This window comes from Heloderma suspectum, chromosome 1 (assembly GCF_057233095.1).
Source record: "Heloderma suspectum isolate Gila_16-S chromosome 1, 16-S_ref, whole genome shotgun sequence".
Taxonomy (NCBI): domain Eukaryota; kingdom Metazoa; phylum Chordata; class Lepidosauria; order Squamata; family Helodermatidae; genus Heloderma; species Heloderma suspectum.
In genome coordinates this window covers 71,568,424-71,596,346 of record NC_139458.1, presented here as the reverse complement: position 1 = coordinate 71,596,346, position 27,923 = coordinate 71,568,424, and the positions used below count along the sequence as shown (strand labels likewise).

The 27,923-nt window shown below is 45.7% G+C and overlaps 1 protein-coding gene across 1 annotated transcript in view; it reads left to right on the top strand.

The window, feature by feature from the left end:
* Positions 1-27,923, top strand: part of SPTBN5 (spectrin beta, non-erythrocytic 5) — a 176,165-nt gene that overhangs the window by 113,708 nt on the left and 34,534 nt on the right. Inside the window, exons 43-57 of the mRNA XM_084846925.1 lie at positions 470-562; positions 6,014-6,126; positions 7,138-7,252; positions 7,972-8,085; positions 9,538-9,662; positions 10,361-10,523; positions 11,770-12,015; positions 14,135-14,323; positions 17,127-17,204; positions 18,516-18,688; positions 20,296-20,335; positions 21,372-21,518; positions 21,728-21,865; positions 22,361-22,617; positions 22,823-23,009. Coding sequence (XP_084703051.1) covers positions 470-562; positions 6,014-6,126; positions 7,138-7,252; positions 7,972-8,085; positions 9,538-9,662; positions 10,361-10,523; positions 11,770-12,015; positions 14,135-14,323; positions 17,127-17,204; positions 18,516-18,688; positions 20,296-20,335; positions 21,372-21,518; positions 21,728-21,865; positions 22,361-22,617; positions 22,823-23,009 — 2,178 coding nt within the window. The remainder of the gene's footprint in view (positions 1-469; positions 563-6,013; positions 6,127-7,137; positions 7,253-7,971; positions 8,086-9,537; positions 9,663-10,360; positions 10,524-11,769; positions 12,016-14,134; positions 14,324-17,126; positions 17,205-18,515; positions 18,689-20,295; positions 20,336-21,371; positions 21,519-21,727; positions 21,866-22,360; positions 22,618-22,822; positions 23,010-27,923) is intronic.

Here is a 27,923-nt window from a genome sequence, read left to right as displayed (position 1 = left end):
AAGTTTCTCTGATACCACAACCTCCAAGTCTTAGCTCTCAGTTCTCACAACAGACCTCGTTCTAAATCTCCTGCAATCAATGACAAACTAAAACGGTTATAGGGTGTGTTATGTCTGATATATGAAGAAATGCCCTAAGGCCCTTCATTTGGTCCTAATCCAATAAGGCTTCCATCGTTTTGGCCTCATAATTCCTTTTCAGATAGTGTACCCTGTTGTATGCTTCTGCAGCAAGCAATAGGTTCTGCAAATATTGTTGCTGGGACAATTGATAATGCAGGACTGTGCAATAAAGTGAGCTGTGATCTTTTGAAAAGCAGATTTCACTCCCAAAATGATATTGAACTCTAGGGGGCAGAGTGGGAAAAGACACAGGTAAGTAGTGAGGGATGAGTGTTGTTGACATTCTGGACCTGCAGTGTGCATGACAATTAGTAGAATGCCAGTTTTACTGTTTCCCTTTCCCTAGGAAGTCATGATTAATATTGGTGATGTGGGAAATGACTATGAACACTGTCTGCAGCTCATGAAGAAACTGAAGGAGTTCCGAGGAGCATCGGGGGTAAGAGATGCTTTTCCAGACTTGGTTTCATCTAGCTTTGATAGCTGGATAATATTAGGAATGTCAGAGAATTCCGCCACGGATCTCGGTGAGGCCAAATGCCAGTGCATTCGGCCCCCCAAAATCCGTGGCGGAACGAAGCCTCCACCCCCCCACCCCCACAAAAGGCGCATGAAACAGAGCTCCTACCTGCTGCCGTTCGTGCTGCTTTGCGAATGGCAGCTGCGTCTGCAGCCGCCATTCACTTCTTCATTATAGCCATGATAGGCTATGTAAATACTTACGTAGCCTATCACGGCTAATGCAGGAATGCCATTTGCATCCCTGCAGAGGCCGTCATAGGCTACGTAAATATTTACGTAGCCTATCACAGAAAAAAAAAGAACACAAATGGCGGCGGCTACGGCGGCCGCCGCCATTTGTGTTCCCTTTTTTCTGTGATAGGCTACGTAAATATTTACGTAGCCTATCACGGCAAAATACAGGGATGCAAATGGCGGCGGCTACGGCAGCCGCCATTTGTGTCCCTGTGCAGGCTGCCCAGCAGGCAGCAGCTGAATGTCCATCTGCGAGTGGCGCCAGCCGGCAGCTCTGCGGAGTTGCCGCGGAGCAGAGCCGGCCGGGGAGAATTTCGGGGGGAGGGACAGAGCGCCTCCCCCCCCATGAATGTCACCCTTCGAAAAGGTAAGTGATTTTCATACATCCTAGATAATATCTAGCTTTTCAGCCCATAAATATTTCAGATCAGTTTGGCTGATAAAAGTGCAGGCTAGTATGACATTAGAACTGTTGGCTTTCTTATGCTTGTCAAACTATTTGTTGCATGGTGATACACCAGTTTTTCCCATCTTAACATAAAGTATGGATGACATACAATTATGTACATGCATCTTGTAAACAACCATAGACACGTTATCTGGGCTAGGGATGGACGGGTGCCCCCCCATCTGGGTTTTCCGGGCACCTGCCCAGCCCCTGCCCCACCCCTGCCCCCACTTGCATGCTGCCAGACCTGTGTTTGAGCCCCACACCCACTCGCTGACCCACCCGCACTCACTCGGGCCCCATCCTCCTGTGCTGCGATCACCATGTTGTGAAAAAACATGGCAATCGCAAAAATGCACACAGAGACTTATATCATAGAATCATAGAATAGTAGGGTTGGAAGGGGCCTACAAGGCCATCTTGCACTTTATATACAAAATGGTGCTGTGAATCGCCCATATACACAAGAGTACAGGCATAAATGGGCTATTTACACCTGTAATCTTGCATATATGGGCAATTCACTGTGCCATTTTGCACAGAAGTCTATGAGTGCATTTTTGAGATCACCGTGTTTTTTTGCAACATGGTAATCACGGTGCAGGAGGATGGGGCCCGGATGAGCGCAGGCAGCTTGGCAAGGGCAAGGGGAGTCAAGCAGGAGCACGGGCTTGGTGGGAACAGCTCGGAGGCCATGGGCATGGGTGGTCTGCCAGACTCCCAGATCTAAATGGGCACCCGCACCATCCCTAATCTGGACACCCTCACCCAATAAGGCTTCTAAGCTGCACTTACATGAGTGCCTCTAAATGCCTGCCCATCATCCATACTTTATGTGTTTGTACAGGTGTACAAGGTATGGGGGTGCCCTGTAACTCAAAGTTCAGGCTCTGTTTATAGGCTTTTTATACCCAATTTAGCAACTGTAGATTGAGTTAACAATGGCAAAACCATTTCATCTTTTGAAAGTTTGATACTGTTCCTTAATCAATATAATTAATTTAATATGATATAATTATAATTAATTAAATATAATTAATGTAATATAATATGGCCCTGGGGAGATCCACTTTCAAAACAACATAAGCATTTAGGAAAATATAGTGACACTCTGAGGAAAGACAGCATGACACGACAGCTGCTTGTTTCATCTTTCTCTGCTGTGACCTCTCCAGTTCTTCCTGCCTGATGGTGAGTCATCACAGCAGTCTTGTCATATAGCTCCATGGAGCTTTGCTAACTTGGGCACTGAAATGTGTTGAACACTTGTGACCAGCCGCTGTTTGATGATTGTGGCACGATAGCTGCCTAATTCAGTTTTGTTTGTCCTGCAGTCTTTCTGACGTTAAATTTCAGAAAGACTGCAACAAACTTCACAACCCCAGTGTGCTCATTTTGGCAGAAGCAAGAAAGATTCATAATGGAGGGCATCTATTTCCTGGCAGGCTGCATGTGGAAACATATGGGCAGTTTGAAACTGGACATGTTTGTTGGATTTTTCCTTCTTTACAAATTCCATCAGGTTCCCCGTTTTCCTTCCATCATGCATTTCGGTCTGGGTCTCTTACCCCTACTGGTGGAAGGAAAGTCTGTATTGTGTACATAACAGCTCAGACCTCGGGGTGGGAGGAGACGATTTTCTTTCACAGTGCTTCCTTCTTCCCCAAAATATATGAGTGAAAATGCATCTGTCAGTTCTGGGCAGAATGCCAACATGGTCCCATTTCAAATACAGGAAATCAGCCAAGCTAGACCAGGCAAGGCAAAAAAATTCTTGGTCCGAGATGCTCTCAACAAAAAACCTAATGGCTACAGAGCACTGATAAAGGCCATGGCCTCCAGTGGTAATATAATGCAAGGGTAAGGGTGGAGATTGTATTTTGTTGGTGTTGTAATCCAACACCAGGTTGAGGAAGGCTGCCCTACAGAAACATATTCTTCCAAGTAATTGATGGGAGACCTGGATAAAGGAAGATGGCTTAAAGACAGTCTTGCTGTGTAATTCCTAATATATATATAGACCATATAATACAGAAACGACATAATTATCATTACGAATTTCACGACAGGTATAAATAATACATTGCTGTGTATGTTTCCACGAACATCCTTCATAATAGGTATGTAATACAACACGACATTCAGCACACACCCTTTTCAACTATCTATCCCTTTGAATACAATGCAGCTGATTTGCTACAAGTTAACGGGCATACTAGACATCTCCCTGAAATGCAATATAAGTGATGCTCTCAAGGTCAATTGTAGCCCCAGTCCTGCACACTATACTCTGCTTCTCCTGCCCCTCCTGCACCTCATACTGCCATCACCATCCATTCCAGACTCTGTCTGCTGCTTGTTAAGCCCATAGCTTGCTACAGATATTTTTTTTTCCTCACTTGATACTTGATTTAGCTGCTGAATATGAAATGTGAGCCTAGCTTAACACATGCAGCTCCTCCCTACTTTCTGTCAGCGAGAATACCCAGAAGCGTCACAGAGGGAGCACGTGTGCTGTGGAACAATCCCAGCCTACACCGTCCTATGGGACTTGCAGTCCTTTTGTTTTCAATATTAACTCAAACATGACAATCTGGGCATCATTGGAGTGTATAAAGTAGCTCCCACGTAGCAATGATTTCTCCAGGATGTGTTCTCTATACAATCCAACTTCAGACTCTGGCTTAGGAGACTGATCCTTAAATAATTAAGTATTCAGAAGCTTTCAGTTAGTATTTCCTGAAAAATGTGAATTATACATTGTGTAAAATGCTTTGAGTGTTTGCTCTTCCATTGTGGACTGAAGACTGAACAGTGGTATGTAAAGTGCCTAGGGAACTAATACTTCTTCAGCCAGACCCCTGGGCTCCTATGGTGGTGACGCTGCTAAACCCATGAATCATGTTTCCCTGCTCCTTGTTTAAGTCATTATACTTACTGCAAAGTAAAATATTTGAGCGCTGAAATGGAACTATTTTGTATTCAAAACTCTACCATTCAGAACTGGATGCTGATCATGATCCAGGAAAATATGTTCATCACAGTGTATCTTGTGTCTACTCACAAATATTTGAATTTCTAGCGTGTGTTTTGTCAAGTGTTGAAACAGGCAAAACATGGTGGTTTCTAGAAAATCTTATGAATGGATAGGACCTTGTACATTTTTCACTGTATCGACATAAATCTCTTATGCTTTCAGCCCATTATAACTTTTAAGACATAAACACTGTGATTTCATAGACAGCTGCCATATTACCAGATCTGTTCTACTTGTTTGCATGTAAACACTTAGGGATGTGCGAACACACCCCAGCTCGAGTTCTCCGGGTGCCTGCTGAAGCACCGCCCCCCCCCCATCACTCACACACCCTGGCTGAAGCCCTCACAAGCTCAGCAAGTCTCCTGCACTCACCATAACCCCATCCGACAAGCACCCGCCATGCACATATTTAAATATGCGCAGTTTGGGGGCTCAGAAAGCTTAATATGCACAATATTCCGCGGGCACCATTTTGTGAAAAAATGGTGATCACGAATATGCACACATCTAGTTGTACACAAAATGGCACTCTGAATGGCCCATATACGCAAGATTACAGGCATAAATGATTCTGCCTATATGGGCCATTCACAGCGCCATTTTGCATACAACTAGATATGTGCATATTTGTGATCACTTTTTTCCCACAAAATGGTGCTTGTGGTGCTCATGGGCAGGTCCCAGGTGAATGCGGGCAGCTCAGTGAGTGGCAGAGAGCTCGAGCGTGGGTTTGGGGGCTCACAAGCGGAGGCAGGGGCTGGGTGGGCACCTGGAGAACCTAGACGGGGAGGGGCTGTCCATCCCTACTTGTGCCATCCCAGGTTGGTAAGGCAGAAGGCAGCCCTCCAAGGAATTTGCCCCCAAACAATTTAGAGAGTAATCCTATGGCCACTAGACACTGTCTAGAGGGCCATAGGATTTTTCGGTTTCCTGGCTCTGAGCTTGAAGACAGCGCTCCGAGCTCAGAGCCAGGAAACCACGCTCCCCTCCCCCTTGTGGCCTGTGCACAGAAAACTGAGGTGGCTGCCTCTCCGTGCTCATAAAATGGAGCACAGAGAGGGAGAAAAGGGGGCGTTCCCAGGGACAGGGAGGGGAGGAAACCGTGGAAGCCCCTTGAAGCTGCTTCCTATGGGGTCTCTAGGCCTGTTCCTGCCCCCTCTCCGCAGCCCCGGCTAGATGCATAAAAATGAACATCTAGCCAAGAGGGCAGGGTGAGCAGAGCATGGAGGGGAAGATCCCCTCCATGCTCCACCCCACCTGTATAGGGTAGTCACCAACCTACGACTTGGGGGGCTGGCGACTCTCTCGATCGGATTGCTCCCTTAAGAGTTTAAGAGTTAAAACCAGCATTTTAAATTGGGCTTCGACATGCATTGGCAGCCAGTGCAGCGGGCACAATATATGTGTCACTTGACAGATGACAATGTGTGGCAGTTTTCCTAGCCCACAGAAGTGGCTTTTATGCAGTAAAACTGTATAAAATTGAGCAGATGTCTCTTTTGTCCTGTGTGTTTTCAGGGATGCTCAGCCTACATGCATGGCTGCCTTCTCCCTGTTGGAGAAGAGATTCTCAAGGCGAGTTGGGGAGTTGGGGCTTTTCTTTGTTACCTAAAGTAACCTGTTCCCCTTTGGCACTGTCCTTACAGGGAGTGACGGTAGATGATGCACACATCAAAGCCATCAATGCTGTGAGATTGGAGAGAGAGAATAAGGAAGAGATGGAAACGATACACCAGCGCCGAACGCAGCTCAATGAGAGGTGTGTGTGGAAATCTATATTGGTGCCCAAGTGAAGGAAGAAAAGTTCAGTAAAAAAAAATGTCCAACTTCACAGGCAGAGAGGGACATTAATGCCATTGTATTGATCTCCACAAGGGAGAAGGCTGATTATACATATACGTTCTCTGCATAATTACTCTCTACTCTAAACATACACTCAAAGAGTCTTGGGCATGTAAGGCTAGAATGAACATGATGTTCAGCTACTTGAACTCCCACTGCCCTGTGCCAGGATCCTCCGTTCCAACGTCTTCCTTCTTGTTTCTGAAATATTGCAGTGGATTTTCAGTTTTTATGAAAGAGTTCATCAAAGAGATGAACAGGACTTCATCATCACAGGGAGGAAAAAGATCAAGGAAGGTGGGCCAGGGAGGTGGAGGACTTAATAGGCACAATTCATCCATAAGCACATGCTATGTAAGAATAGATAATAATAATACCATGTGGTAGCAGATTTAGTAATACTGTAATAGCAGTTGCACAGTACAAAAGTTGCCCCAAAGAGAAGTCACAGCAATATCAGCCCATATAGCTTTTCCACATACATTTATTCTTTGCTCTTAAACCCAAGATTATCCCATAGGATAAATTACCTTTGGTTGTGGTCAATGCCCACTGTTGGTATGGTCTTCCAAGAAATTGGGTTTCCTAAATTATAACATTCCCCAACATTTTACAGCACCATGCTATGCTTTTAGCACAGCCCATAATGTCTTGGCTTGTGCTTTCCCCTGCATTGTCTCTTTTGTCCTAGGTAGCACTCCCACCCCCACCCCTCCCTTACCTGAGCCCTACTATAGTGACAGAGGTACTTTGGGGTTATATTCACCAACACTGAATTGTTCAGAACTGCCTCGGTTGGTTCCCAAAAGGTGGTATAGAAATGCAATAAATACATAAACCCAAATGAAGGTTTTGAAATCAGCTGAACTATGACTCCATCTTTGGACAATGTGATCTGCTCCAGTAAAATGTATTGGTTAAATAACAGGTGGAACAGTTTCCATGGTGATCTGAAAGCATATTGGAAGAAGTTGGAAGGAGCTCTGGAGATCCATGCCTTGATCAGAGAAACTGTTGATATCAGAGAGAGAATTAGTGAAAAGGTGATTTGCTTGGATATACAGTTCCCATTCTCCTTATATCTTTGATGAGTTCCCCAAAGCGGAGACAATTCCAACAACCCAAATAAATTGAAAAATAAATATGAAGGTATGGATTTTTAAAATTGTAACATGTGAAAAAGAGAGGCTGGAGAGAACCCTTCTTAATGTCACCAAGAAGATCCAGCTATTGCAGTATTTCTCTTCTTTGTGTTTCCACAAATTAGCAAAATAGTTTAGAAACGTTAATTCAAGTGGGCATAGTGATATTTCTCAAGTGTGTAGAATTTACAAGCTTAAAAGTTGAGGATTTAATCACCTAAAAACCTTTCATCATTTGTCAACCCTAGTAAAAAGGAAAACACTCAAATGACTTTCAGATATTTGTTATTTAAAATGCTAACATCCAGTTTATTCAGCAACGTCATAGGTGATAAAGGGAAAATCCGTAACATGCAGGAAGATGAAGCAAGAAATTGGCTAGAATATGAGGGGTTGAAGGCAATTTTAACTTTGATGTTTAGGTTCCCAAGTTTGGAAAATCTTACATTTACTTAAATGTTACAAGGTTCTCTAATGGTTTAGACTGGATTGCAGTATGTGTAAGGTGATTCAAAATTATTTTTTAAAACAAAAGTATCAAAAGGTTTGAAAGAAAAAGAGGCTGAAAGTGTTTTAAAGAACTGAGTTATGATCTTTCTCTTCCCTCATATTCCCCCAAGAGTGCACTGATGCAAACACTGGATTATGGGAAAGATGTGGAAAGTGTAGAAAACCTAATCCGGAGACATGAAGAAATGGAGAGAGAAATTGGCATCATTCGATCCAAGATGGAGGTAAATGACCAGAAGTAGTAGTTGACCGCTGAAATGGGAATGGGAAACATCCACTGGGAATGTGTCCTGCATCAGCAGTTAGGCATCATTTTAAGCTAATGCAGTGATTCCATTCATGTCATATCATTTACCAGTGGAGCATTGCTTTGTGATGTTTGACTTAGGCTGTAACATAAATATCAAAACGATTCCACAGTGGCTCAAGATAACAGGGATAACAGCAGAGAAGATTTCAAAGGAGATAGGTCTTGAATTTTGATGCACCACAACTGTGGTGAGGTGGTTGGAGGACAGAGCTGTGTGTGCCACACAGCTTGTGCTGCACCACTACCCCCACCCCAAGCTGCCCTCCAGTGCAACAAAGGACATTGTCTCACCAGCAGTGTTGAAGCTAGCCTCAGCTGCCCGTCCAGTCAGCTTCTGTACATGGAATGGGGGTGGGTGGGCATCTTGTCCCCTTCAGGCAGCAAAATGTCTAAAGCCAGAATTGATCTCCAGACAGCAGAGTTTGGTAATCTGCAATGATTTCATTATTTGGGTAACTGGCAAGAACTCTCCTGTAGATTTCCCCCCCTTGTATACTTGGAATAGACAGTGCACCCTGTGAACGATGGCTGATTATCTGCCTCCATTTTGTGTATTTTGGTCTGGTCTTCCTGCTGAACGGCTCTGTTCTTTAAGCTCACTCATAGCGCTTGATCAGACAACATTGGCTTTTGTTTTACTTTTAGTCACCACACGTATATGTATGGAATATGTGAGTTTTGGAAATATCCTAACTTCCCACATGGGCAAATGTGTTTATGATGCTTTGGCTGCAATCCTAAACACACTTGCTAGGGAGTAAATCCCACAGAACACTATGGGACTTGCCTTCAAGTAAATATTTTCAAATGATTAGGAAGTGCTCACCTGCATCCAGAAATGTGGCATTCCATTGCATATATATTAATACATTCAAAGGGTGATGCAGTTTTGCAACAGCAAATCTGTTGACACAGAAGTTTCTGCTGTGACTACATTAGCTGCTGTTACTGTACAGACAATTCAAAATGTTGCTAAACCAGAACACCTGTTTCCTCGCTCGTACTAATAAAAGGACTTTGGAGCTTTCCTGAGATCTTTGCTTTGTCCCCTCCTCATTGCTTTTTTGCTATGTTGTAAAAAAAAAAAAAAGTTGCTGTTCCAGAGGGACTTTGGGAGTTGGTTTTGTTTGGTTATATTCCTGTTGGTTTATTTTGTGGCCTTTCTCTGTTGCTGTGAATACTTTTATTACTAAAATCATTTTTATTGTCTTTGTTCATGCACTGTGTATTTTAATTCTATTTTGTTAGCCATTTTGTGATGTTCATTGTGAACAGAAACACAGGATATACATGTTTTAAATTAAAAGAGCATCTTTAGAAGGAACAATGCAATAACTATATACAGCACATATGCTTCTTCTTTTAGTCACTGGAGCTGGAATCATTCCCAATTTGCAAGAGGAATCCATCCTCACTAAGTGACAAATTGACCACAGAGCAAAAGGAAATGAAAAACCATTGGCTACGTCTCCAGGGTCAGGCCAAGCAAAGGTAAAAATGTTTACAAGACTGCCATCTTGAACCAGTCGATTCACACCACCATTTTGTTTACCCTCTCCTCTCCCCCTGCCCCAAGTCAAGCAGCAATGCTGTGCACTGCACACGGCTGGAATCTTTTTCAAGCCTCTCCTCCCCATCCCCATCCACATTGTCCAAGCAAGGCCTTATCAGTCAGTCATCAGGGAGGCAAATTCATAAGGCTCACTTATTCCTTGGGTTGGGATGAAAAATTTCCTCGTCACTGAGAGGGTGCTGTGCTCTGCTCAGTGATGCAAAATCTCCTAGTATGGGTTCACATTGTGCTGTCTCTTACCTACCTACCTATTTCCCTTCTACCTCCAGTTCCTGCAGGCTGCACCACTGTGCCTCGGGTTCCTCCCCACACACGCTAATTGGCTGATTGCTCTTGCATTCTTCTCCCCCCACCCACCCACCCACCTTACAGCTGTTGAATCACAGCAGCTAACCCACTGCCAAAGCAACAAGGCTATCTTGAGAGCCCCTGTTGAGAGTGAGCAGCTACTGCAGAAAGAGAGACAGAGAGACTGAGAGAGAGTGAAAGAGAGAAAGAGGTGGAGAGCTGCCCTGGAGTTCACTGGGAGCCACCAGTGTCTTTCGGGCCTTGCAGTGAAGAACACTGCTGCAGATCGATCTGGCCAGAAGGTGCTAGGTTGTTCTTTGTGTGACAGGGGTGAGAAGTTGGCAGCCTCTTACCAGTTGCAGAAGTTTAACTGTGAAATGAAGGAGCTTCTAGACTGGATTCAAGAAGTCAAAAGTCGAATGGAGGTGGGGAGTCTTCCTAAGAGTCTTGCTGAAGCAGAAAGCATGGTTGAGGAGCATCAGGAAAGAAAGGCAAGTATGAATTCTATCACATGGCCACAGTCATCACAATCATGATCACCCTCGTTCACCTCACTTTGCTTTTTAAAAAATCTATAAAGCAGTCTAGAGCTGATGGGAGTTGTAGGCCAAGACATCTGGAGGGCCACAACTTGCCCACCCCTGCTCGAAAGGATGTTGCCAACTGCAATCTTGCCAACTGACAGCTGGGATGTATGGGCACTGGCAATCCAGACTTCATCAGGTAGCTGCATCCACATTCTTCATTCTCTGTGCCTTCCATCAGAACTGGAGAGTCCTCCTCCAAGCCCAAATGTGGGTTGTTTATTGCTTGGTCTTCCTTTTTAATGTGTGTTACTTGGGGTTTTTTTTTATGGGAATATTTGTCTATCAGTGGCCATTGAGATTCTACCATCCTCATTTGTCAGCATTTTCTTCAATCTTCCGACCCCTTAATAGACTCTCTATGCCCAGGGCTTCCTTCCAGTATACTTTAGCCACATCATGTAATGTGATGCCTGTCTGTAGGTGGAACTACACATTATACACAAATGTTTGTAGCAAGAACCCAATGGCTGCTTCAGTTGGGGCAAAATAACTTGAAAATGAGGCAGTGCAGAGCAGAGAAATGGCAGTAGAGGCTACTTAAATCTTCCCCCACTCATAGCTTTTCTGCTCAAATTCTGGCTCCTGAAGCAGGATCTGGCACCTGCAGGGAGGTAACCTGCTTTGGGAGGAGTTTAGGGCTGTGCATTTGCCTCAGATGAGGTGTGAGTCCAAACCAAATATCACTGCCTCAGAGATACTCGCTTCAGACTGCCTCAACCCTGAAGCAGTCTGAAGCAAAGCAGACTGGCTATGGGGCTTCAGAGCTTCGGGAGGTTAGGGATTAGGGATTTTTAAATGATTGGATTCAGAGCTTAGGGATTTTTAAATGATTGGATACATTTTTGTAACTTCCTCCAAGCAGTCCATAAAGAGAAAACACTTGGCAGAGAGGAGGGTGGGACAGAGGAGGGAGGGTGTGGTTCTGTGGCAGCTCTAGCTTCCAATCAGGGAATGACTTTACAAGGTCTCTTCTTTGAATTTCCATCCCAGTGCATTGGGGTAGGAGTAGAAAGAACATATCAGAAGCTGCTTCAGGCTCCAATCCTATGCACACTAACCTGGGGAAAAGTCCCACTGAACTCAATGAAGCTTCCCTTTGAGCAGGCATGCGTAGGACTGCACTGTCAATGCTTTCTCTGCTTTTTCCTAGTTGACTGCCAAGCCAAAATTTGTAGTAGCCAGCCCACCCCCTCCGACCAACCCCACTCCCAAGCCTTTCCCATGGGAAGGGAATGTTGGGGAAGTGGCCTGTTGCATGCTGCAGCTTGAAGGCAACCCAAGCATCCACCCCCAACTAGGAGCTTGCCTGGCCCCTTGGCCATTGTCACTTCAGCCTCTGGGGAGCAATCCTGCTACAGCCACCAGCCTCCTGCTGCCTGCCATGGACTTACATGTGGTGGGGCGACATTAGGCCACCACCACCAGGTAAGCATGAGCACAAGCAGGCAGCTGGCTGCCTCTTTGCTTGTTTGTAGGCGTATCTGGTACATCACCATCACTGTTGCTGTCTGAGCCTGTGAGTGTGTGAAAGAGGTTGGCAACGGTCCCTTTGCATTCCCTCCCTGATGGTGGTGGTGGTGCTGTAATGGGCTGGGAGCCGAGCAGAGCTTGGCTGCTGACCTATCATAGAGCCACTGCTGCTGGGTTAGCCTGCAAGTGAGCGCATGGAGGAGGCTGGCAGCTGCCCCACCCACTCTCTGTCATGAGGGCGAGGCTGGGAGGCAAGTGGCCGCAGGTGCCTGGGGACCAGTCTGTGCTACAGTGGTCCACCAAGGGCAGCCAGCCTAGGGCCCCCTAAAATTGGGATCTGGGCCAGTGTATATTATGTGTCATGTCTGTGTAAATTACCACAGGGAGGGGCATCAAACTTTTTATAAAAAAGAACTCTTCAAATGTTAAAGGCACATAGCACAACCACCATCCCACAACTATTTGTCTGAAGTGTGGCAGGCTTCATCCCCTCAGACAAGGTTACTATGCCTGCACATTCAACCCAGTTCTTCTAAACTACAAAAAAGTAAATGGGAAAGACATCCGAGGCTCCAGAAAATGAGGTGAGGTGACCCTTTCCTTTGGGTCCAAGGTGAAGCATAATGTATAGCTGAGCCTCAGAGTTGAGGTGGCCCCCTATCCAAGTCAACAAGGTGGATTTATGTGTAACATGTAATTGTGCCCTGTCTCTCTAATTGTTCAAATCTATCCCAGAGCTTTTCTAGATGAGTTTTTTATTGCGCACTCATCATTCCTCACTCATGGTTGTGTCTGGGTGCTTTAAACAATGTCACCACCCAGTTCCACTTCCAGTTTTTAAAAGCAATTTCATGTGGGGGGGGGAGTGGTTGGAGCGGGGGAAATCCAGTATTTTTTCTGAAAGTAAAACAAAGTGGAAGTCCCCACTAGTGTAGTTGCATTATTCAGCTGTACCGCAGCAGCACCTAGAGGTGATGTGGTGGAAAAGCAGGAAAGGACAATAATCCATGTAGAGCTCTGATCTTAATTCTGCAACAAAACCGGAAGTAGAAACAGCAGGTTAAACAGACTCATCTAGAAAAGCTCCTAAAAATGATCACTTCCAAATCCCTTATATCCTAATACTGCAATCAGAAGTTAAGTGTACATGTTCATGCAAATGCAACCTTGAGAGAGAAAATGTATTTAAAAAAAAGAATTAAAAGCAGAGGGTGGGGCTCCAGTGGATTTCCCCAGAAAGAGCCTTTTAGAGCTGTGGCACCACCTCTATGGTGAGCCAGAAGATCTAATTTGTCAGAGAGATGGGATCCAGAGCAGAGCTTCCCTCATAGATCTCAAATGGTGGGAAGGTTTGTGTAGGATGAAGAAAATTTAGATAACTTTAACATCAAGAGCACAGTGATAAAGTGCTGAGCATGGGGTGCTTCCAGATGGATGGGGCCTCCTGGCATTACCAGTCAGAAGGCATTGAGCAGCTATTCCATATTTCCCTCCTTAACGGATCTTCTGTGGTAAGAACAAAGATGGAAAAAGTCATGAGAAAACACAGGAGGCTTACAAATGGAAGCAGATGACGTCACCTGGACACCCCCCGAAATTCTGTGAATGAGGCAGGCACAATAAAAGCCTCCTCTGGGGAGCACCCATAATGAAATGGACCAGAATCTATTTGGGAACGGAGAGAAAAAGTAAAAAAAATCACTGTGCAGTTACCACCCTGTGTGTTGTTGTTGTTGTTTTAAAAAGTAATTAGTATTTTAAACATTTTTCATTTCCTGCTAGCAGTTCCCAAATAAATCCCAGATTTGACTTGGAAGGGCACCAGCTTTTGCTAGAGTCATAGAGAGGATAGTTTTTTTTTCTCTATAATTTTTAGCTCCGAGTTTCCTGTGCTGTTTCAGTGACCCAACCCAAGGGCTCATGTCTTTCCATATAAATGTTAATATTGGAAGGTTTCTGTGCAGAATCTATTTTTGTCCCCTAAAGACCAGTTTCCTGGATAGCTGGTTCTGCATGAACATTTGACATCAATCTATCCAATATAGGCAGAGGTTGAAGCACGAGGGGATCAGTTCAGTGCACTCAGCAACTACGGTCAGACACTTGCCAACTCTAGTCATTACGCAAGCCCTGAGATCCACCATTCCCTCGTCAGTCTACAAGAGGCATTGACTGAAATGATCCAGGCCTGGCGAGAACAAAATCTAAGACTCTTTCAAGCCAGAGACTTACAGGTAGGTAAAGACATTTTTGTTTTATTTATTACGTTTCTATATCACCCAATAGCCAAAGCTCTCTGAAATGGTCTGAAGCAGCCAGCCAGGATCAGAGCAAGACTTGTTGGGAAACATCCATGAGCAGAATCATGGAGCTATAAAGAAGGGGTTCAGATCCTCTTTCAGCCTGAAGCCAGATTACCTCTTGAGGGCTGCATCCCAGTGGTGGACGGGGCCAAGATACCAGCATATTTTCGCGTGAAGTTCTTGCCACCAGTAACTAAGACTGAGGAGAGGTATTTCAATCATTCAGAATGGGGGGAAAAACGGCACAAAAACTGGGAAAACACCAAATAATTTGGTGCTGGGGGGTGGAGCCAGGTGAGGGGGTGCGTGGCCTTCTGGGGAGCCCCAGAGGACCAGACTGGGACCCCTGGAGGGTTTGATTTGGCCCCCAGACCTGAGTTTCTGCACATCTGCTTTAAAGGGCGGAGTTGCCCCTAACCAAAGTGGAGGAAAGGAGAAATGCAATCAAAGGACAACTGCATCGCCTTGTTGTTGCTTTGACTTGCCAAACTCAACTTCAGCTCAAATTCAAACCAGCAGTTAGTTTTGATTTGTTCTCTTTTAAGGGAGTTTGGCGGTGTGTATATGTATCCCCCCTAAAATGCATCATTTAAAGAGTTTTTGTCATGTGGTAAAGCTCAACTTCTAAATGAGAGGAACTGAGACTTTTTCTAGAAATCATGTTTGTGCCCTCTCACATGGAAGCTATTCTCTCTGTTCATGGGTGTGTAGAAAACAGCGGATGTTCCTTAGTGAGGAGACCATGGCACCATGCATATATTTAAAGGTCCTCCTTCCTTTATAAGTGATGTTCAAGTTGAAGAGAGATCATAGCTCATTGGTCAAGCAGCTGCATTACACGTAGAAGGGTTGAAGTTTAATCCCTCGCATCTCCAGTTAAAAGATAAGGTAGCAGGTGATGTGTAAGATTTCTGTCCGACCCTAGGGATGTCAGAGAATTTCACCACAAATCTCGGGGAGGCCGAATGCCAGCACATTCGGCCCCCCAAAATTGGTGGCGAAACAGTCTGCGCCCCCCCGGGACGGGACTTACCTTGGGCGAATCCTCCTGGCGGCAGCGGCGGCTCCGGCAGCGGTGCGGCGGCGGTGTGGCGGCGGCGGCCAGTCTTCCGACCAGCTGCCGCCGCCACCATTTCCAGTAAAAAAAAAACCACAACAACAAAACGTGATAGGCTACGTAAAGATTTACGTAGCCTATCATGGCTAGATTTTTAAAAAATACCGTGATAGGCTATGTAAATGTTTACATAGCCTATCACGGCTGAGTAAAAAAAAAAACTGCGCGTACGCAAATGGCGCGTTCCTTATTTTGGCACGTCTAGTCTACGTAAACATTTACGTAGACTATGGCGAAAATAAGGGGAACACAAATAGCGTAGCGTCTACGCTATTTGTGTTCCCCTTATTTTCGCCATAGTCTATGTAAATGTTTACGTAGACTAGACGTGCCAAAATAAGGAACGCAAATGGTGGCGCCCATGGGCGCCGCCATTTGCATATGCGCGGTTTGTTTGTTTGTTTGTTTGTTTTACTCAGCCATGATAGGCTACGTAAACATTTATGTATCTTATCACGGCTGACTGCAGGGAGGCAAACGGCGGCGGCTATGGCCGCCGCCATTTGCGGCCCGGCCGGCCAGGATTCGGGGGTGGAGGGACGGAACGCCTCCCCTCCCGGCCAGAATTTCGGGGGGGAAGGACGGAGCGCCTCCCCCCCCGGCCAGAATTTCGGGGGGAGGGATGGAGCGCCTCCCCCCCACCGCGAATCAAATTTCGTTCAAGGTAAGTGACTTTCGTACATCCCTATCCGACCCTAGAAAACTCCTACCAGTCAACCAGAGTAGACACTTCTCAATTTGGTGGACAAATATTGGATTCAGGGGACCTGGTAGAGGTTTGCTTCCTAATTCTTCTCTAGGGAAGGGAGAGGTAGCTAAACACAGCAGACCTGCAAACAAAAAAACACAAACACACAGCAGTCACCACCTGAGTGAGTTAAACATTATTCTGAATCCTGCAACTATCTGCTGCACCACCTTTTAATATTGGCAGTGGTTCTACTGGGATGCTTATAAGTAGGGATGGATGGGCACCTCCCTGTCTGGGTTATCCAGGCCCCTGCCAAGCCCCGGACCCCACTTGTGTGCCCCCAGACCCGCACACAACCTCCCCCTGCCCCACTCGTCGAGGTGCCTGCACTCACACTGGGTCCGTCTGGCGATCTCTGTGGTTGCCATTTTGCAAAAACAATGGCAGCCGCAAATATGTGGACATATGCTCTTACGCAAAATGGTGCTGTGAATGGCTGATATACGCAAGGTTACAGGCGTAACCTTGCATATATTGGCTATTCACAGCGTTGTTTTGTGTAAGAGAAAATGTGTGCATATCTGTGGCTGCCATTTTGATTTTGCAAAATGGCAGCCACAGAGATCACTGGACAGGCCCAGGGTGAGTGCGGTGGCTCAGCGAGCAGGGTGTGTGTGTCGGGCAGGGCAAGGGGCTCGGCAGGCGCAGCCTGGGGCAGCAGGCGTGCGGGGAGTCCACTGGACTCCCAGACCTGATTGGACACATGTGCCATCCCCACTTATAAATATTGCTGGAGTATCCAGTAGTAACTTGTTTGTCCAGTGCTAAGCATTCTTCCTTCCAAGTAAACTCCACTGAACTTTGCACTATCCTGGTTTTATTGGGAAGGAACTGAGCTCACCATCTTTTTCTTTCTCTCTGCACAGAATTTCTTTGGTTATGTGGAGAAGAATGAAAGTTGGCTTAGCAGCAAAGAGGCCTTCCTAGCAAACACAGACTTGGGGGTAAGTACAATATAGCTACTGTTGTTCAAAGATTCATTGGCATTCTTTCTTTTATTAGGTAGTATGTTTTAGTTTAACTATTTTTTTATTAATGGTTAATTTTGCATCTAAGTTTCTTGCTTTATTATTGAGTTCATGTCAAATTTTGGAAGCCACCTTGAAGGCCACAGATGGGGGGTGTTATCTTAAAGGCAGCATACAAATATCTTAAATTTTTAAAAATGGACAATTTTCAGTGGAAAGAGAAAGACGTTGACACACAGGAGAAGCATAAAATAATCACCCTTAAGTAAACTTACTTTCATCTTTTTTCATCACAGAATCATAGAATAGTAGGGTTGGAAGGGGCCTACAAGACCATCGAGTCCAACCCCCTGCTCAATGCAGGAATCCAAGTCACAGCATCCCCAACAGATGGCTGTCCAGCCTCATCTTGAATGCCTCCACTATTCACTAGTCCAGCTGTCCCCAACCTGGTGCCCTCCAGATGTTTTGGACTAGAACTCACAGCATTCCTGACCATTGGCCATGCTGGCTGGGGCTGATGGGAGTTGTACTGTAAAACATCTGGAGGGTACCAGGTTGGAGACGGCTCTAGGCCCATTGGGTTCCTCAGCTCCTGCCTCCTACTTCTTTATACACTTCCTGTCCATTGCTTCCTCCTCTGTACCATCCTCCTCCAAACTGCTTTTGTTCCCAAATATTATTGCAAGGCTGAAGCATATGCAGTAGGGCAGCCTTCTCCAACCCGGTGCCCTCCAGATACATTGGACTACAACTCTCAGAATCCCCCAGCCAGCATAGCTGGGAGTTGTAGTCCAACACATCTGGAGGGCACCAGGTTGGGGAAGGCTGCAGTGGGGCAGCACCTGACAAACTGCTGCCCTACCTCTGGCCCCTAACAATGGCCACTTTCTCATAAAGCCAACTGGAGCCTTTGGAACTTGATGTTTTGCAGTGTTGCATTCGAAAAGCAACATTTTCATAACACTTTGGAGAACTTTGATAAACAGAGATGGGCCTTTGGATCTGGAAAATGGTCCAAGAAAGAACTGACCAAAACCAGCCCCCAACTTAGGGGAGAGATCATAGTTCAATGGTAGACATCTGCTTTGCATCCAGATGGTCCCAAGTTCAGTCCCTGATGTCTCCAGTTTAAATGATCAGCTGGCAGGTGATGTGGGAGATCTGTGCCTAAGACTGGGGAGCCCCTGCCACAGCCAGAGTAGACAATACTGGGGTAGACAGACAAATATTCTGACCTGATAGATGGCGGCTTCCCATGTTGCCAATTCGTATCGTCCCGTTCAGGATTCAGTGTCCAGTGTGGAGTGCCTGCAGCTAAAACACATGCACTTTGAAAAGGAACTGGAAACCCAGCTGGAGAAGATTGACGTAATGGCCTCCTTTGCCCAGCAGCTGAGGGACAGTCAGCATTACGACTCTGATAACATCATGAACAAGTGCCAAGCGGTGCTGAGGAGGTAGCACCAACTAACCCTTTTCTCCAGTTTTGTCTGTAATATCCTATACACCTCAAGCAGTGACCCACCTTTCCATGGTCTCTTTATTACTTACCACTCACCCTGAAGTGTTCCATTCATCAGGAGCATTCCTCTGCTCTTCCAACAAAAGCACACCGGCTGGGTTATTCATTTAGGGCAATCTAGATGATATTTAAATAAGTGCATGGTGCTAGAGGAGAGGTAGGCAATGTAGTAACCTCCAGATGTTTCAGACTACAATTCTCATAAGCCCCAGCCAGGATGGCTAATGGTCAGAAATGATGGAAGTTGTAGTCCAAAACATCTGGGGTTCATCAGGTTGCCTACGCTTGTGGTAAGGAAATATCTGGCTGGGGGTATATGCTTCTAAGGGTACAATCCTATGCATGTTTAGAAATGAACAGACTTTTTTCTGTCTAAACATGCATAGGATAGGGAGTGCTGATTTTTACATGCTGCTCTGTTACTGGTAGGGATGTCAGAGGAATCCATTTTGGGGGTGGAGCTTGACGAGCTTCGGAGTTTCGCCCCCCCAGCCTTCAGTCCATTTTCTGTGAACTGGCCCAATTCAATCTGCATTGAGTCAGGCCAGTTTGTGGATTTGGCTTTTTTTAAAAAAAAATGCACAAATAGAGATCTGTGCAAATTGTGGCCACAATTCTCACAAATCTCTATTTGCACATAAAATTTTAAAATACAGAAAAAGTTACTGGAGTTCAGAAAAAAACCCGCAGTTTGGCCCACAAATGCGAGCCGAGTTGGGCACTCTGGAAAACCCCGTCAAGCCAGAAATAAAACAGATTTCCTGGCAACAGGCATTCCTAGATGCTGGCCTCTTTCTTGCTCTTCGTAGTTCAGGCATCTCCTTGCCAACCATGCCAAGTTCTGTCATTCTTGAATTATTCTCCAAATGTGAAGCATATATTTTGAACTCATTTTGGAAGTAGATCGTGAAAGTGTTATGTCAGCCCTCTGTATCGTCTTATCACCAATAATATTTCTTCTTGCTTAGAAAGGAGAGACTTCTGGAAATTGCTTTAGCTCGCAGGCGTTTGTTGGAGGAGTCATGGCTACTACAAAAATTTCTGCGTCATTCCTTTGAGGTATAGCATATCAGTTAGCTTGGTTTACTGAGATACATATATGAGGTTGCTGAGAGAATTAAGGTGCTTCCAGATGGAAGGCTCCTAGCACGGCCCATTGGAAGTTGTGTAGCTATTCTGTCTTTTTCTCCTTAACGGATTTTTGGTGATAAGAAAAAAGATGGAAGAAGCAGTGGGAACACACAGGAGGGTTATGAGTGGGAAACAACATCTTCTGGACTCCCCACACAATGCCTTCAATGAGGCAGGGCAGTGATGGGATAAGAGCCTCATCTGGAAGCATCCTTAGTCTCCTGATGTAGAACTGTAACCGGAACAAGACTTAAGCCCCCTGGCTTCAGAGTCATGTGACTGATGAACATACAGAGGGAGATGGCACCCCTCCATGTGTTTATTGAACACCTGAATGGAGCCCTCTGCGCATACAGCTCTACACGCAAAGGGCTCTGTCCACAAAAGCGGGAACCTTTTGCTGCTCCTTAGGAGCCCATTCCTGTGGACAGAGCCGTTCGCACCTACAGCGGTATGCATGGCGGTCCCTTCAGGAATTCTGTGAATATATGGAGAGGGAGATCCTGTCGCCTGCTGTCCCCCTCTGCATCGTTGAGTGGAACACCTGAAGAGGGTTTGAGGACAGGATTGGGGGCAGAGAGAGGAGGAGTTGTGAAACAACTTTTGAGATCTTTTAACGGTGTGCCTTCCCGGGAGTTTATGCTGATGGGCAGTCATAGAATCATAGAACAGTAGGGTTGGAAGGGGCCTACAAGGCCATCGAGTCCAACCCCCCAGTGTCTACATTTTCTAAGAGAGCAATCCTATGGCCTCTGGGGGTGCAGGGCAAAGGATAATTTGGATTCCTGGATCCAAGGTCAGAGTCAGCGCTCCAACCTTGGACCCAGGAGTCTGAGCTCCCTGCCCCTTCCCCCTCGCAGCCGGCGTGGAGAGAACTACACTGGCTGCCTCTCCAAGGTCACAAAGGTGACCTCGGAGGGAAGGGAAAGGGGGCTTTCCCATGGACAGGTCAGGGAGGGGACTGGGGAGACCGGCCGATGAGAAATCTTCCGGCGTCCCCGGCCTCCTTCTCTCCCGCTCCCTGATGCCTCAGTTAGATGGGCGAAAAAGCCCACCTAGCTGAAATGCAGAACGGGAGGGGCGCAGAGGCAAAGATTGCTCTGCGTTGGATGGCCATAAGCCTCTGAGTTCAAAGCTTATGGCCATCCCCACAGGATTGTGCCCTCAGTGAATAAAATAGTCCCTTAGGAACATAGGAAGCTCCCTTATACTGAGTCAGACCATTGGTACATCTAGCCCAGTATCATCTGCACTGACTTGCAGTGACGTTTTCAGGCCTCTAGATAGTGTTTTTTCCTACCCCTACCTAGATATATTGGGGATCTTTTGCAGGCAAAGCCTGTGGTCTACCACCGAGTCACAGTCTTTCTTTCTACGAGGGAATCAAGTTTCTCAGTATCTCTTCTTCCTCAGAGGGAAGACTGATAAAATGAGGCGAAGACAGCGCTTTCTTTTTTTGGCTCCTTGTTTTGTTTTTTCCCCCAAAGGTGGCAGTCTGGATGACTGAAAAAAACAGCATTGCCCTTGATGAGAGCTGGAGAGACCCAAGCAATCTTCAGGCCAAACTGCAAAAGCACCAGACTTTCCAGGCGGAAATTGTGGCCAACAGAAACCACCTTGATAGCATCAAAGCTGTAAGTGAATAAAGAGCTGCATGAAGCCAGGAAAATCTTAACCAAAGAAATTATTTGCAGCCTGATCTTGCCAGAAGCATAAATCACTTGAACTTTAATTGTGAGTTGCAAAGAAGACAGGATTGCTTGAAGGTATCAATATTTAAGGACATAATTCAGAAAGAGTTGCCAAAAGGAGAGGATTTTAATTTCTTCTTTTTTTAATGCAGGAAGGAGAAAAAATGCTCCGGGAGGGACACTGTGCCCCTGATGCCATCCAGACCAGACTGAAGGAAATGGATGAGCTTTGGGATGAGTTGCTGGAAAACTGCCATGAAAAGAGAAGGAAGATGCAGGATGCCTACAAGGTAAACGAAAACCCTGGAGGTAGAGAGGGATTCTCACCATCAGTTGTATCTGTAATGATGCTATTGATGGGGGAGAAATTTGTTTTGTTGCTTTTTAATGAGAACTTAACTAATTCACAATTCCTAAACCAATACGCAAATGTTGATTTTCACACTTCTGCGAACGTTGCGATGCAGTTCTGCAATCAAAAACTGTGTACAAAACATGGATATTAGGGGAAAGTGCACACAAAAATGCATATACTGGTGAAATGAACATTCAAAGGCACATTATATTAGAGAACATTGCTTGCAAAAAACCTGTACGTATTAGGAAAAGTGCAAAAGTAAAACTCAGTAGATCCATTCTGTTTATGTTTGTTCTTGTAAATGGCTGTTGTGGAGAATAAGACAGACCTGATCAGTCTACAAAGTATTTTGTATGTTGTTGTTGTTGTTGTTGTTTTCAAATTTTAAATGTCAGATTACATCTGGACCTTTTCTCTCTGGCTTCAGGCCCTACATTTCCTACGCATTGTGGATGATGCGGAGAAATGGTTGGAAGATCTAGAAAGTGAGATGAAAGCACCAGAAGACAGCAATCATCTCCAGGTTCTGAACGACCTCCTCAAGAAACAGGAGGAACTGGAAGAAAGCTTTGCTGGCCATAGGGACCAATTGCAAGGCCTTGTCAACACAGTGCAAGAATTCCAACAAGAGAAGCATTTTCTGGCAGATGAGATTGAGGAGAGGGTTGACCAGGTGGTGCACAGGTGCTAAAATGGTTCTCTATTTCCCCTTTTTCTCTCTCTCTTCTCTTTCTCCCTTTTAAGTATATTCTTTTTCACCATTTATTCTATCGTCACCCTTCCTCTGTCTTGATCAGCCTCGTGTTCCTAGTCATGGCACTGCACTGGGTGTATATTAATCTATAATCTTTCTTAACAATGAAACTGAGGCTTCATTCTGAATCTTCAGGTACAAGAGTCTTAGGGAGCCATTACAGGAGAGGCGTGCGTGGTTGGAGGCCAGCAGGCTGCAGTACCAGTTCCTCCAGGATGTCAATGAGGAGTTGACCTGGATTCGTGAGAAACTCTCCCCGGCATCCTCCAGAGACTACGGCCAGTCTCTTACGACTGTTCAGAGCTTGCAGGAGAAGCACCAGGTCAGGTAGTTCTACAGTTCTTTTGCAGATAGATCAGGAAATATTGGAGGGGGATGGAGGTTCTCTGTCACATCTCCTTCCACTTTTTTTTTGCTAACGTATCACTGCCATGCATATCAGCCTTTTTTTCTGTGCTTCAGAGAGGTGCATTGTTATGAGTAGTTCTGCACCACTGGATTAAGTGAACAGCTCCTTGCTATGGACAGAAGATCTTCTGCAAAATGAAATGCCACCATCTAACTTCCTTCTGGGCCAGTACATTTCCTGTAGCCCTCAGGAAATGTGCAGAAGCCTCTCATCTGAAAGCAAACTAATGGGAATGTATTAGCATCATATGGGGTGTTATTTGTTATCTAGAAAATCTGAGACAATTAGTAAAACAGAAAAAGCTAAAGCAACCTTTCTGATCCATAGAAGCCAATTTAAAATCAGAAGGAGGCTTCCGCAATCCAAAAAACCTACACAAAAAGATCCATTATTTAAGGCTATGAAATCAACTTTCGGAAGCAGTCACCAAACTTAGCCTAGGTTTCCTCTATCCTTATAGCCATCTAACAGGTGATCAGTGCTATTCAAATCACAGTGTGTGTATGGGAACAGAGGGGAGGGGGACTCCTGTGGAAAGATGCACAAGTTCCTCCTTTGTATGATACCCAAGGGCTTGGAAATAGGATGCACAAGTCTTTCATAACATCATGTCTTGCTGTGATTTTTTCATAACTTCCAAAATATGCCTCTGACTTCATCTCCATTTAATTTTTGTGAACCGCCCAGAGAGCTTTGGCTAATAGGCAGTATAGAAATGAAATAAATAAATAAATAAATCTCTTGTGTGTAAATAATAGTCCATCAGGGAAGTTTGCATAAGATCTTTCATCAGTGGAGGCTGGTGGCTTCGACGTCAGTGGGGCTGTGAATCCATTCTGGGTTTCAGTCAGAACTGTCATTGCTGTTCTGTGTCCCCCTTTAAATATAGCTATCACTAGCAGTAGCTACTCATGGTATGAGTTGTTTGTCCCCATTTCTTTAGAAGAACTGAAATGGTATTGCTGGCCTGTGGTCCCATGTCACCTAGCAAGAGTAAGCCATCCTTTCGATTCTAAGGATGAAGACACATGTGAGACCATTCTGGAAAGCAGCTTCACTGTGCTCAGTTCAAACATACCTCTTCCTCTCCAGGGCCAAGCTCTGAAGAAAACAGTTCTGCAAATTCCAAGCAACTGTGCACAGTGTTGATTGGCTAGTTCCTGTGATTTTTAAAAAGTTTATTTAAAAAAAAAAAAAGGAAATGAATAAACAGATACGTGAATGTGCATGTGACTTTTTTTAAAAGGTGCATGTGACAGACAGCCTGAAATGTGTGTTGAGGGGCAGTTGAATCAGTAGTTTATTTGCTGGTATGTATGTCTGTCACTTTAGTTACCAAGCTGGGAGGAAAACAGGTATGAGTGAAAGCTTGAGAATTTGCCCGGAGCTCTGTTTTCATATTATGTCTTGCTTCACCGTAATACTTCCATTTCTACAGAAATGTTTGCCAGTTGCCAAACTTTTCTGTTCTCACTTATCTTCACTCTTTAAACCTATAGTTTTGTAATTCAGCAGATTGATCAATATACTAGCATTTAAAAAAATAGTGTTGCCGCTGTTCTTAGAAACGTTATCATTTTTGTTGTTACTTTTCTGTTACAAAAATAAACATGGCAGCTCACCAAGATTTAAAAAAAAAACAGTAAAGGGTAAGCACAACAAAATAAAAAGCAAAGCAATTAAATACAGTACCATTTACTGTATTTAAATACAAAAGCAAAGCCTTCCCCAATCTGGTGCCCTCCAGATATGTTGGGCTACAACTTCCAGCATCCCCCAGTCAGTCACGCTGGTTGGGGGAATCTGGGAGTTGTATTTCAACACATCTGGAGTGCACCAGCGGGTGGGGTCTCCATGAAAACAGAAGGAGAAGCAAATGGTGGCTTACCCAAATTGTTCAAAAGATCAGCTTTGGTTCACACAGGGTTCCATGAACGAGTGCTCCACACCTTTATAAGTCACTTCGAAGACACATACTTCCTGGTTGGGTGAGGGGATTGGAACTAGGGATGGCGGAGAATTTCTCCCCGAAACTTCGGGGGGCCGAGCGCCAACGTGTTCGGTCCCCTGAACATGTTTCGGGGAGAAATCCTCCGGACCCCCCCCGCCCCCCGCACCCCCCCCCGGGACGGGACTTACCTTCGCCGAATGTCCCTCCCGGCGGCGGGTCTGGCCGGCGGTTCGGCAGGTGTTTGAGCGGGGCGGGAGCGGCAGCCGGTCTTTCGACCGGCTGCCGCCCCCACCATTCCAATAAAAGAAAAAAAAAACGCCCCCGTGATAGGCTACGTGACGATTAACGTAGCCTATCACAGCTAGATTTGCAAAGTCAGCCGTGATAGGCTTTACATAGACAACGCTATTTGCGTTGCCCTTATTTTCGCCGTAGTCTACGTAAAGATTTACGTAGACTACAGCAACCAAATAAGGAACGCGAATGGAGGCTCCCTATGGGTTTAAAGTCACCTGTGATAGGCTACGTGATGATTAACGTAGCCTATCACGGCTGACTTTGCAGATCTAGCCGTGATAGGCTACGTTAATCGTCACATAGCCTATCACGGGGGCGTTTTTTTTTTTTTTTTTAAACAATGGTGTTCGCGGCCGGGCGAGGCGGGAAGCCTCCTCCCCGGCCTGAATTTCGGCCGGGCGAGGCGGGAAGCCTCCCCCCCCCGGCCTGAACTTCACGGGGGGAGCCGCAAAGCGCCTCCCCCCCACCGCGAACAAGCTTCGACGAAAGGTAGGTGCCTTTCGTCCACCCCTAATTGGAACTGAACTTCATCAGACCAGTGGAGGCTGCTCTACCAATGAGAGAGCCTTCCCCCCGCCATCCAGGCTCTACCCACCTTTTCCCTTCTCTCTGAAGCTCAACCAGTGAGAGAGAGCACATGCACACCCCATACAGGCTCTCCCCTCTCCCTTCCTCCTTCCGCATTAAGCTCCTGCTGCGAAAGATTGAAGGATCAAAGCTGCAGATTAGTTACTTCCTAAAAGCAATGAACCAAACATCAAAGAAACGCAGGTTTGAGATCACAGTTCACAGCCTTTAGGAGGGTTTCTCCAGACAGCCTTTAACCTGTCAATACTTGATTTGCCCTGGCTCCAACCAGCCCTGCCTACCCCTTTTCTCCTTCCCCCTGAAACTCCAGCTCTCCGATGCTGCAAAGGAAGCTGCAGATTAGTCACTTCCTAACAGCAATGAACCAAATATCAAAGAAATGCATCTTCAAGGTCACACTTCACAGCCTTTAAGGGAATTCGTGCTGTAAGGCTCCTAAATGTGCTATTTTGATTAATAGGTTTCTCAGTAACTTCAGGAGTGCACTTTTAGAGAACAAGCCTCATTGACCACAGTGGGAAGTTACTTCTGAGTAGACACAAATAGGTTTGTGCTGGGAAACACAGGGATGGGAAACACAGGGACAGGAAACACCCCTTGACCGGGGTCAGGGTGAAAGGCCACCCCAGGCAGGGCTAGCATACCTGAGGTAAATGCAGGGGTTGGGGCACACAACAACTATACCACAGAGAACCTGACTTAAGGAAAAGAATAGGACTTGAAGTAGTCCCAGGAAATCCAGTTTCTCGCAAATAGCTCCAGGGTGGCTGCAGGATGGCCGTGATGTCATGTGCCCTGAACGACCTCCAAGCAGAGCCAGCTCGCAGCAAATAGACTGTGGAGACATCCCCCAGTTGGGGAAGGCTGAAGTAGCAGGTCAAAAGCAGAACACAAGTGATTAGCACAATAAAATCATAGTTTAAAAGCTCAATGAAACAAAATCCATGGAGGGACTCTCCCTAATTGTCTCAAATTTTCTAGATAACAAATAACACCCCATATGATGCTAATATATTCCCATTAGTCTGCATTCAGATGAGAGGCTTCTGCACATTTCCCGAGGGCTACAGGAAATGTATGAACTTGAGCACACTCTGGGAGAGAGCGGAGGACAGGAAGGCCTGGCGTGCTATGGTCCATGGGGTCATGAAGAGTCGGACACGACTGAACGACTGAACAACAACAACAACAGGAAATGTGCTGGCCCAGAAGGAAGTTAGATGGCAGAATTTCATTTTGCAGAAGATCTTCTGTCCATAGCAAAGAGCTGTTCATTTAATCCAGTGGTGCAGAACTACTCATAAAAATGCACCTCTCTGAAGCACCGCTCTCTGGGGATAGGTGACGAGCTGGGTACCGCAGGGCTCAGTCCTGGGCCCAGTGCTCTTCAACATTTTTATTAATGACTTGGAGGAGGAGGTGCGGGGAATGCTGATCATAGTTACAGATGACACAAAATTGGGTGGGATAGCTAATACCCTGGAAGGCAGAAACAAAATTCAAAGTGATCTGGATAGACTGGAGCGCTGGGCAGAAAACAACAGAATGACATTTAATAGGGATAAATGCCAAGTTCTGCACCTAGGAAAAAGAAACCAAAGGCACAGTTACAAGATGGGGGATACGTGGCTCAACAACACTACAAGCGAGAAGGATCTTGGAATTGCTGGAGAGATCACAAGCTGAATATGAGCCAACAATGTGATGTGGCTGCAAAAAAGAGAAATGCTCTTTTGGGTTGCATTAATAGAAGCATAGCTTCCAAATCCCGTGAAGTACTAGTTCCCCTCTACTCAGCACTGGTTAGGCCTCATCTGGAGTACTGTGTCCACAGTTCTGGGCACCGCACTTTAAGAAGGATGCAGACAAGCTGGAGAGGATTCATTAGGGATGTACGAATCCCTTACCTTGCTTTGCTGTGGGGCATCCACGGTGGGGGGGAAGCACTCCATCCCTCCCCCCGGAATCCTGCCCAGCCGCCCGCAGCCGGA